This window comes from Nannobrachium achirus (assembly GCF_963921795.1).
Source record: "Nannobrachium achirus genome assembly, chromosome: 3".
In the NCBI taxonomy this organism is placed as follows: Eukaryota; Metazoa; Chordata; class Actinopteri; order Myctophiformes; family Myctophidae; genus Nannobrachium; species Nannobrachium achirus.
The window spans coordinates 62,280,898-62,292,956 of record NC_137812.1 but is presented as its reverse complement, the minus strand read 5'-3'; the positions used below and the strand labels follow the sequence as shown (position 1 = coordinate 62,292,956).

Below are 12,059 nucleotides of genomic sequence, written 5' to 3'. Positions count from 1 at the left end.
TCCTTCGGGGAACTAAGAATAATTTGACTGAGGTTAGGATTAGGATTAGGGTTAGGTTTAGGCATAGTTTTACTGAGGTTAGGGTTAGGATTAGGGTTAGGCATAGTTTTACTGAGGTTAGGATTAGGATTAGGGTTAGGCATAGTTTTACTGAGGTTAGGGTTAGGATTAGGGTTAGGCATAGTTTTACTGAGGTTAGGGTTAGGATTAGGGTTAGGCATAGTTTTACTGAGGTTAGGGTTAGGGTTAGGCATAGTTTTACTGAGGTTAAGGTTAGGGTTAGGTTTAGGCATAGTAGTATTCACCAGGTTAGCATTCACCAGCGTGGGACTAATGGGAACAATGGAGGAACAATGACCAATGCAGTCAAATGCTCTACCACTGTGACATGAGCTTCTTTCACTTCCAGGTGAACAAAAACAAATGCTCCTTTCCCAATCTAACTGGTTTTTCAAACTAACTGTAACATATATATTTAAGCAATAATCTTAAAAAGTTTAGTATTATAGTTTTATATGGTTTATGTATTGTTACATTGCCTGTTTTATGTTGTAATATTTTGTTTGTCTCAGACCAAGGACGACAATGGAAATAAATCACTGACTTTCTTGTGTTTATATCCTTGTTTTCCCTGGGAAGCATGTAAAGTGTTTTTCTTTTGACCATGACGTCTAATAAATCAAATCAGATGAAGAAATGCTGACAATAATCATACTGCAGAGATTTAGATTTGGCATCAAATTGTCTCGTCATACACTGGACCTAAGTTGGCTCTGTACTTGGACTGCTTTTTTCTGCAGATCTCTTTGTCAAATATAACACATTACAAGCGTGTACTGTAGATCTACAATTATGGGCTAATGTTCCCCCCAGAATATGGATGTTGAGGTGCAAGTGTTTAACAAAGGCGAGTTTAAAACTAAAGCATAGTTTGATTATCGCAATAATATCATTAATCGCAATTATTTTGGCCACAATAATCATGGCGTGAAATTTTCATAACGGCCCATCCCTACCAAATAAAACAAGTTGAAAGCAGAACGGTGTGGCTGAAGGACTTGTCAATTACTACTGGACAGTATGGAGAGATGGAGTTGTTGAAAACCTGATAAGTGCAGTTGGCCTCTGTCATCACCGTGGCCATCAACTGGCAGGGCCTTGCCTTGTTTTTTTGGCACGCGATAAACACTAAGCAATGAACGCAACACCACTTTGTGGGTTTCGGCCTCTCCCAGTAGATTAATGTGAATTACTATTACGTACATGGTTTACACGGCCCGCGTCTCTGCCTAGTCTTAAGGTCAGATTCACAAAAGATTTTGCGCTAATGGTAATGCCAGTGTAAACACGGCCATAATCTTTCACATCTGGCTGCAATTTGCCCTTGTTTTGCGTCTGATTGCAATTATCCATTTGGCCGCCACATTATTTATTTGTGTTGATGCATCTTTGACTGTCACCGAGGAGTTCTTGGAGCTGGCGCCAAGGCGTTATGTGGGCCTAGCAGAAGCCTGGAAATGGACAATGCCAGTGTAGTCAGAACAGTTTTGTCTTAGAATAGTATTTTACATGGCCTACCTTGCCACACTGAAGACCACTGGATGAGCTGAGAAGCTGTACTCAATATTTGTGTTTATTTATTTACTCAAATAGGCTCTGAGACATACCGGTATGGAATTGCGCTTATTTTTGAATGACATACTGTGTAGTTGTTACAGTACTTGAATTGGGCTGGTACTCACTGGTACAGAGTGCCAGTTCTGCCGACCTTTGCCCACCTGAACACCCTTATTACTTATAATTATATAAATGTACCACCAACTTGGATTTATATAGCGCCTTTCAATAACCCAAGGACGCTTAACAATCACAAAAATGAACAAACTATTTTCTAAAAGCCTGAGTAAACCATTGTCTCTTCAGTGCGGACCTGAAAGAGTCCACATGAACAAAGGAAAGGTTACAGTTGTCTGTTTATACTGTTGAGATTTCTTTAAGGATACTAGTAACTGATGTCGTGGGGTTTGAGATGGTGGGAGAGCCTTTATGTTGTCCTTGTGTATGTCCTCCTTATGTGTTTGTCCTTGTTGATATGTTTTTGTTCTGTGTTGTTGGATTGTTTTCTGTGTGTTGTGCTTTGAGGACCCCCTCAAAGACAAGATGTGGCATCTCCTCTTATTAAACTTCAAAATAAAAATTATAATTTTGGCAATGAGTCTCATTTGCATAGAATGGTGTACATTTTGTGCCAAATGTGTGCATATTACATAATGTAAACAGTAAATGTAGCACTTGAGACCAAGAATTTGCTTGGCAGCTCAGTTAGGAATGCTTTTCACCGGCACCCTTTACTGCGTTGAGAATTTGCCCCTGAGAGTGTACAAATGTTTTACTCTCATTCAGGGTGGCCTCTCTGTGAATGGGTTTGTAAAAAAGAAAGGACAGTTCTCATTCAAAATAAACTTCTTGCACCTCTCACACTCTCTTTGCTGTGTCTCTCCTCCAGGGACCAGAGCACTGCTCAACCCTCAACTTCGGCCTGGGCTCCAGTGGTCCCGTGCTGGGCATCTCTGGCTCTGAGCTGGAGGCTGACGTGGAGTACATCTTCAGACTGACTGTCAGCAAGGACGGCATGACCCCGGAGTCCACCACACAGGCTGTGAGTACTGCATGTAGGGATGGGACCATAAGCCATGTTATCGTTTATCACGATAAAAAACACTCACGATAATCGTATTGTGGAGATTTAATGTATCGTGATATCGTCCTCCCTCATGCACTGGGATCGATTCACCTTTTATTTGCCGAGCTGCATAACCGGTACCACTTAAACCCTCTATAATTGGTAATAGGTACTTATAATATACGTGTAGCCCAGTGCTTATTTCATGCCCTTAGCCTTATTCTAAAACACAGAGTTCATGTCATACTAACACAGTTTGACCAAGTTAAAATGTATGCCTTTAATAAATAGTTGTCTGTTAAAAATAGCCCTGCTATATAAATAGGTTTTGTAAAAAGACTTATGTTAAAAATGCATACAGTATATGTCATGGTGGTTAAAGGGTTAATTTCATGGGAGACTGTGGAAGAGAAAACCTTAACGAGTCACAGTGACCCAGGACTGATCAAAGCGTTTACTGATCAAAGGGTAAACTTGTTAGTTACCTAGGCAACTGAGTTTTCAGGTTTATTGATGATGCATGCTGATTGGTGTTTTCCCAATTGGTCCAGTGGGGAGAGAGAGAGGGGAATGATTGCTGGGCAGAATCACCTGTTGTAGGATCTGACAGAGAAATGTTTGGAGTTTGCTGCTTGTTGGCTGTACAGTAGCTACTCTTTTCTTTTGTTGATTTAGAATGAGTGTGTGAAGTCTCAGTAAGTTTGTGGAAGTGTGTGTTTGATCTGAGGGGAGAAGTCATTAGATTAATCTACAAGAGGACATCGAGACTGACTTTGCAGATTGTTTTGGGAGTATATTTCCTACAGAAGGATTCTACTAGCCCCCTATCTGTTTCACCCCCGTCACACAACTTGTCATCCCATCACCAACTGTTCCCCAGAGCGAACAGGAACTGTGAGTAGGGCTTTCTGGAACTTTTCACCGAAGAGAGGATTATAGTTTACAGTATCACCATTCACCACCAACTGTTCCCCAGAGCGAACAGAGACTTTGAGTAGCCTTTGCTCATCTACAAGAGGAGGATCCCATCGATCAGGCCTGCACCTTTTTTGTTTTGTGTGATTGTGTGCGTGCGAGTGTGGGCCCACTGAATATATTGTTTGAAGGTATTCTGTGAACATTCTTTGTTTTACTGGGAATTATTGATAGCCTAATTAGAATTTACATAAGATCAAAGGGATTTTTGTGAAGAGGTTTTGAGAAGGTTTTTGGGATCTGAGTTTTTGTTTTTGTTTAAGCCAAGTCAATTGTGGGTTTTTCATGTGAAGGTAATCAAGGGACTATTCTGTAGATCTCTTAATTTTGGATTTCATAAAAAGGCCTCGGGCCTATTGGTTCATTTAAAAAGGTTTACCTGTCATTTCATGTGTATTGTCTATTTCATGTTTTCATTTATTATTTACATTTAAAAAGGGTTAAAACATTTAAGTAAAACTTCAATTACCCTTTAAACTGTGGTCTGTTCTTTTATTTACAAAAGGTCTGTGGTCTAATTAATGAGCCTTGTGGTTTATTTTATAAATACAGGGTTTACAGTAGAAAGAACCGAACTCAAACGCCCCGTTACTCCTTTCCCTATAGTATCGGGGTGCTACATAAAATGGAGGCACTGCTGAGATACTAGTTTTCCTTTCTACTAAAAGCAATACGCAGCTAGTACACAGACCACTACTAAATAAAACTCAGCTAGTGAACAGACCACTACTAGACAATAAACCGCATCTCTAAAGAAACCCTTAGTTTATTAGTACCCAACCCCTTATCTTAGTACTTCAACAACATGGCTACCTTCCTCAACTGGTGCAAGGGGGAAATGTTAGACCCTGAACATGCCCTGCTGGTGCATGATGTACCGGAAGGCACTGAAACGGACTTCATTGTGGAAACACTAGAAACTGTCAAAGCACTGGGTCGGGTGAAAGTAAGGGGACGGACTTACAACCCTGTATTGCAATGTCTGACAGTATTATGTGAAACCGAGGTAAAAGTGAATCCTAAAGCCCTACCCCCCACTGTGCAACCTGAGGGAAGAACAATGCCTTGGAGGCTTACAGCCAAAGAGGAAGAAGGGCCAAAGGTTGACCCCCTACTCCAAGCCAGTTCCCCAGAGGCCATTATCAGAGCCGTTGGGGACTTGATGGCAAAAACGGCAAAATCTTCCGGTGAAAATGTGTTCAGGCGACTGCGAACATTCTCTGGAGTTGTTCCAACCCCCGTCGGGGAGGAACACTTAGATAACTGGATAGAGCAAGCACGTCTCATGGTCGAGGAAAGTGATCGGCCTGACAGAGAAAAGAAAATGCGAATTGCAGAAAGTTTGAGAGGACCTGCTTTGGAGATAATCCAAGCTGTGAGGTTTGCAGACCCTAATGCCACTTCCAAAGAATACCTCGAAGCAATAGAAAACACTTTCGGGACCGTGGAGTCGGGAGAGGAGTTATATTTCACGTTCAGGATGCTAAGCCAGCATTCTGGAGAAAAATTGTCAGACTTCCTAAGAAGAATGGAAAGAGTACTGAATAAAGTTGTACAGAAAGCAGGCATGCCAAATACCTCAGTCGGTCGAGCTCGCCTGGAACAGCTTATTAAAGGTGCTACAGAGTCTGACATAATGATGCTCAATCTCCGACTAAGAGAACGAATGAATAACCCACCTACTTTTCTAGAGCTGCTGAATGAGATTCGAGCGGAAGAAGAACATGAGTCTGCCAGACGCAAGCTAAACGCCAGAGTGAAGCATGTTGGCATCAAAAGTGACAAGACTTCACCGTCAACCCCGATGCAAGAACTGACATCTGAAATACGAGAATTGAAGTCACTGGTGGCCGAGCTGACCGGTACACAGCCAGTTCAAGCACAAAGTGTTTCAGAATCAGCGTCTGTGACTGAGGAGGATGTTGAGGACACAGACAGTACGGACGTAAAGGCCTTGAAAAAGGAAATGAGGAGGTTACAGAAACAGATGAAAGTAATGTCTGTGAGATCTACTCAAGCTTCCACAGCACAACCACCTAGCCAAGGGCCTCCCTCTAACGCTACCACGCGAGTGCGTCCCTCCACATCTAAGTTGTCAGGTAGTTATTTCTGCTACAGATGTGGAGAAGATGGGCACATTGCCACCACATGCACCGCTCCTGAGAACTCTCAGAAGGTGATTCAAAAATTGATTCGGGCTCGTGGCTCAAACCGTCAACCAAAAGAACCCGACACCAGTTCTGAGGGGATTGAGCAAGATGCTCTTGCACATAAAAGTTCAGTGAAAATTATGCAAGCCCATTGCATTCCTGAAGGACTGGTAGGACCACCCTCCACTACCTCAGTGAAGGTTAATGGGACCGATTGTGATGCCCTTCTAGATAGCGGGTCACAAGTAACTATCATCTTTGACAGCTGGTATTCCAAACACCTGAAGAACGTCCCTCTTTATCCTGTTGGTGGGTTGGCCATTTGGGGTCTCAGCGATTCTGCAGAAAGCTACCCATACAAAGGCTACATAGAAGTTGAGGTGGAGTTCCCTGGAGACAACCAGGCCATTAGCCTCCTTGCTCTTGTGTGCCCGGATCCACGCTGCTCTGACAAAATTCCCATCCTTGTCGGCACTAACGCAAGAAAGGTCAGGCAATTAGCTGGTTTTAGAAAAACACCAGTCACTGCTCGCGGCCACTCTCTACATGTGTGCCCGGTTGACACAAAAGTGAAGCCCTCATTGAGACCCACAGTAACCACCTTGGATGGTGTGGTGGCAGAAGTCAAGTGGATGGGTCCTGGACCTCTCATTATCCCTCCCACTAGTGAGCAAATTGCCCGTTGCAAAGTGGAAGAAAAACAGCCACTGGGGAACAATATCCTCCTGACCGAGGAGCCTGCTGATCTAGAGCTCCCCGCAGGTGTATTCATACAACCTACAGTATTGTTCTCCTCCACCCTGAACAAGAATGACTTTTCAGTGCTGCTAAGCAATGAGTCATTGAAAGAGATCTCCATTCCACCTGGCACGGTGATAGCTCATTTGAACGTCACTGATACTGTTACAGTGACTCAGAAAAATGGCTCAGAGACACACCCAAACCTTGACCCAAATCTGTTTGATTTTGGGGACTCACCCATTTCTAATGAATGGAAGGACAGACTCTCCAAGAAACTGTCTGAAAGAGCCAATGTCTTCTCCGTTGAAGAATGGGATGTGGGCCTCGCTAAGGGAGTAGAACACCACATTAGACTGACTAATACCAAGCCTTTCCGTGAGAGATCCCGCCGCATCGCACCCGCGGATGTGGATGACCTTCGGCGCCATATTCAGGGATTGCTGGCTGCGGGAATCATCAAAGAGTCTCGGAGTCCCTATGCCTCGCCCATAGTTATAGCCAGGAAAAAGAATGGGAGTGTGCGCATGTGCATCGATTACCGGACGCTGAACACCAGAACCATACCGGATCAGTATGCTGTGCCACGCATAGATGACGCCTTAGATTGCCTGACTGGAAGCCGTTGGTTCTCAGTCCTCGATCTACGCAGTGGATATTATCAGATCCCCATGGCTGAAGAGGATAAAGAAAAAACAGCTTTTATCTGTCCTCTAGGATTTTTCCAATTCGAACGTATGCCGCAGGGAATCACAGGAGCCCCTGCGACGTTCCAACGTCTTATGGAAAAGGCTGTCGGAGACATGCACCTCCTAGAAGTCATCGTGTACCTTGACGATTTGATCGTGTTCGGGAAGTCCTTAGAGGAACACGAGAATCGTCTTATAAAGGTCCTTGACCGGCTCGAAGAGTGTGGTTTGAAGCTGTCGATCGACAAGTGCCAATTCTGCAGGCCAGAAGTGAAGTATGTGGGACATATTGTCTCAGAACATGGCATTGCCACAGACCCAGCCAAGGTGGACGCAGTAGCTAACTGGAAGCAACCCACAGACCTCAAGTCCCTTCGTTCCTTCCTAGGCTTCTGCGGGTACTACCGCCGTTTCATAGCAAGTTACTCCTCCATCGTGAGACCTCTCACAGAGCTCACCAAGGGGTATCCGCCAGCTCAGAAAAGTCAAAAGACTAAAAAGTCCAAAGAGCAGTCGTACTACAAGGAATCAGAGCCCTTCGGAGTACGGTGGGATCGGTCATGCACTGATGCCTTCCAGAAGATCATCAACTGTCTCACGAATGCACCAGTGTTGGCCTTTGCAGACCCCACTAAACCGTACATTCTCCATGTTGACGCCAGCCTCAACGGGCTAGGTGCAGTTCTCAACCAGCAGTACCCTGAGGGTCTGAGACCTGTTGCTTTTGCCAGTCGGAAGCTCAAGACTTCAGAACAACACTACCCAGTCCATCAGTTAGAATTCCTGGCCATGAAATGGGCAGTTGTTGATAAGTTCCACGACTACCTGTATGGAGCTCAGTTTACAGTCAGAACTGACAACAACCCTCTTACATATGTATTGACAACAGCCAAGTTAAACGCAGCTGGTCATCGATGGTTAGCAGCCCTTGCTACCTACAACTTTCACATCCAGTATCGGCCAGGTCGGAATAACATCGATGCTGACTTGTTGTCAAGGAAAGATGAAGGAGGAGAGTGGATTGAGATTCCCCCAGATGGCATACAGGCATTATGCAAACCTATTACTTGTCAAGGGTTGTCTGATGATTTCCCCTACTGTGCAGAACAGCTAGGAATTGATCCAGACGCCATCCCTGAATGCTACGCTTTCCCAACACTGCTACAGATTGGTTGTCTCGAGCAAGTCAGTAGGCGAGATCTAATCAAAGCTCAAGACCGAGACTTGCTCATCTCACCTGTGAAACAATCGGTCAGAAATGGACAGATGTCGAGCGCAGTCAAGGGCGGGGCCCCAGCTGTAACCTTGCTAAGGAGAGAAGGCCCAAAGCTGCAGATCAGGGATGACCTACTCCAAAGAGTGATAAAGAATCAATCTGGACAAGAAATGCAACAGCTTGTACTACCAAAGGAGTACATACCTGCGGTACTAGCATCCTTGCATGATGAGTCTGGACATCTAGGAGTAGAGAAAACCACAGAGCTGGTTAGACAAAGGTTTTACTGGCCCAAGATGGCTAATGAGATTGATCAGTACATCAAGAATTGTGGCAGATGCATTGCTCGCAAGACTGCTCCCCAGCGCGCTGCACCTCTGGAGCAGATCACCAGCAAGGGACCACTTGACCTGGTATGCATTGACTTTCTGTCGCTGGAGCCAGATTCCCAGGGGATGTCAAGCATATTAGTAGTGACTGATCATTTCACGCGTTATGCGCAGGCCTTTCCCTCGAAAGACCAGAAGGCCACAACAGTAGCCAAGATCCTCTGTGAGAAATACTTTGTCCATTATGGCCTTCCGGCCAGGATTCATTCGGATCAAGGGCGTGATTTTGAAAGCCAACTAATCAGAGAGCTGCTGACAATGTTGGGGATCAGGAAATCACGTACGACTCCATACCACCCCCAGGGAGACCCTCAGCCAGAGAGGTTCAACCGTACCCTCCTCTCCATGCTGGGGACCTTGGATCCAAAACGGAAACAAAAATGGAGTCAGCACGTAAGCCAATTGGTGCATGCATATAACAGCACCAGGAATGAGGCCACAGGATACTCACCCTATGCTTTAATGTTTGGACGAGAAGCAAGGTTGCCTGTTGACCTCTGTTTCGGCGTGTCTCCTGATGGTGATGCAGAAGCTCAGTACCACCAGTATGTGGCTAAGTTGAGATCTGACCTGCGCAAGGCGTACCAGTTGGCCTCAGACGCTGCAGATAAGAACCATCAGAAGAACAAAAGAGCACATGATAAACGGGTACGAGATCAAGTGTTGGAAGTAGGAGATCGAGTTTTGCTCCGAAACTTTGGATTAACTGGCAAACACAAGTTGCAGGATAAATGGAGACCTGTGCCTTACGTGGTTGTCAGTAAAATGCCAAATCTGCCCGTTTATACAATAAGGCCTGAGAGAGGAACGGCCAAGGTGAAAACAGTCCACCGAAATCACCTGCTGCCTATTGGATACTTGGTTCGACTCCCAGTCGACACCGATGTACCAGAGCCTGCTCAAAGGTCTGTGACGAGGTCACAAGACAAGCAGACAGTGACTCAGACGGAACAAAATGATCCGAGAGCTGAGTTACAAGATGTGGTATCAGACTCAGAGGATGATGAAGACCGTGAATTAGGGAATGAGTCCTTGACACGTCCTGAACCCCCTGTTCAGGAGGTCCCTCCTGCGGTTGATGAGAACCATGCTGTACTTCCTCTAGATGAGGACATGGAAGGTTCCACAGCTGTAGAACCTGCAGTCCCTGAAGTGGACCCTGTAGCTGATGCAGTCTCCGTAGATCCTGTGGTAAACACAAGTCTAGAAGGGGGAGAAGGAATTGATAACGCTCAGTTACCTGTTGCGACTGAAGCGTCCCCACAGAGACTCCCAAGGAGGGAGAGAAGACCAGTTCATAGGTTCAGTTATGATGAGTTGGGACAACCTTCCACTCAATCCTGGTCCATACTAAGTAAAGGAGCACTTGTGGAGTGCAGTACCTATTTGGATCCAGACCGTCTTTGTAACACTGTGTGGTGTCATCCCATGGCCAGATGTCCTGATTGTACAACAAGACGGAAGAAGCTGCAGATGGGTTAATGCCATGTCATTTGATGAGGACATCAAAATCTAAGAAGGGGGAGGGTGTAGCCCAGTGCTTATTTCATGCCCTTAGCCTTATTCTAAAACACAGAGTTCATGTCATACTAACACAGTTTGACCAAGTTAAAATGTATGCCTTTAATAAATAGTTGTCTGTTAAAAATAGCCCTGCTATATAAATAGGTTTTGTAAAAAGACTTATGTTAAAAATGCATACAGTATATGTCATGGTGGTTAAAGGGTTAATTTCATGGGAGACTGTGGAAGAGAAAACCTTAACGAGTCACAGTGACCCAGGACTGATCAAAGCGTTTACTGATCAAAGGGTAAACTTGTTAGTTACCTAGGCAACTGAGTTTTCAGGTTTATTGATGATGCATGCTGATTGGTGTTTTCCCAATTGGTCCAGTGGGGAGAGAGAGAGGGGAATGATTGCTGGGCAGAATCACCTGTTGTAGGATCTGACAGAGAAATGTTTGGAGTTTGCTGCTTGTTGGCTGTACAGTAGCTACTCTTTTCTTTTGTTGATTTAGAATGAGTGTGTGAAGTCTCAGTAAGTTTGTGGAAGTGTGTGTTTGATCTGAGGGGAGAAGTCATTAGATTAATCTACAAGAGGACATCGAGACTGACTTTGCAGATTGTTTTGGGAGTATATTTCCTACAGAAGGATTCTACTAGCCCCCTATCTGTTTCACCCCCGTCACACAACTTGTCATCCCATCACCAACTGTTCCCCAGAGCGAACAGGAACTGTGAGTAGGGCTTTCTGGAACTTTTCACCGAAGAGAGGATTATAGTTTACAGTATCACCATTCACCACCAACTGTTCCCCAGAGCGAACAGAGACTTTGAGTAGCCTTTGCTCATCTACAAGAGGAGGATCCCATCGATCAGGCCTGCACCTTTTTTGTTTTGTGTGATTGTGTGCGTGCGAGTGTGGGCCCACTGAATATATTGTTTGAAGGTATTCTGTGAACATTCTTTGTTTTACTGGGAATTATTGATAGCCTAATTAGAATTTACATAAGATCAAAGGGATTTTTGTGAAGAGGTTTTGAGAAGGTTTTTGGGATCTGAGTTTTTGTTTTTGTTTAAGCCAAGTCAATTGTGGGTTTTTCATGTGAAGGTAATCAAGGGACTATTCTGTAGATCTCTTAATTTTGGATTTCATAAAAAGGCCTCGGGCCTATTGGTTCATTTAAAAAGGTTTACCTGTCATTTCATGTGTATTGTCTATTTCATGTTTTCATTTATTATTTACATTTAAAAAGGGTTAAAACATTTAAGTAAAACTTCAATTACCCTTTAAACTGTGGTCTGTTCTTTTATTTACAAAAGGTCTGTGGTCTAATTAATGAGCCTTGTGGTTTATTTTATAAATACAGGGTTTACAGTAGAAAGAACCGAACTCAAACGCCCCGTTACTCCTTTCCCTATAGTATCGGGGTGCTACATACGTACTTTCACTCTCTATCAAATGTCTTTGCCAAAAAATATGCCAATATTTTTTGGCAAATGTTCCACCCCAGGATAATGGATTTTGAATATCGCGATAATATCGTAATCGCGATTTGTTTTGTCACAGTAATAACAAGGAGTATCGGATCTGTATGATTGAGAGGGATATAAGGCTTTAATTTTTTTTTAAACATACAAATTTGAAATGACAGCTTATCAATTAATCGGTTAATCGATAAGGTTATCAACTATCAATTAATGAATTAATCGTTAACT

At 44.1% G+C, this 12,059-nt stretch overlaps 1 protein-coding gene across 1 annotated transcript in view; it reads left to right on the top strand.

The window, feature by feature from the left end:
- The window catches only part of pkd1a (polycystic kidney disease 1a), a gene marked incomplete at its 5' end in the record, with an annotated part of 160,009 nt that overhangs the window by 90,904 nt on the left and 57,046 nt on the right, over nt 1-12,059 (top strand). The window contains one exon of the mRNA XM_080722718.1: nt 2,507-2,659. Within this exon, the coding sequence (XP_080578844.1) occupies nt 2,507-2,659 (153 nt within the window). The remainder of the gene's footprint in view (nt 1-2,506; nt 2,660-12,059) is intronic.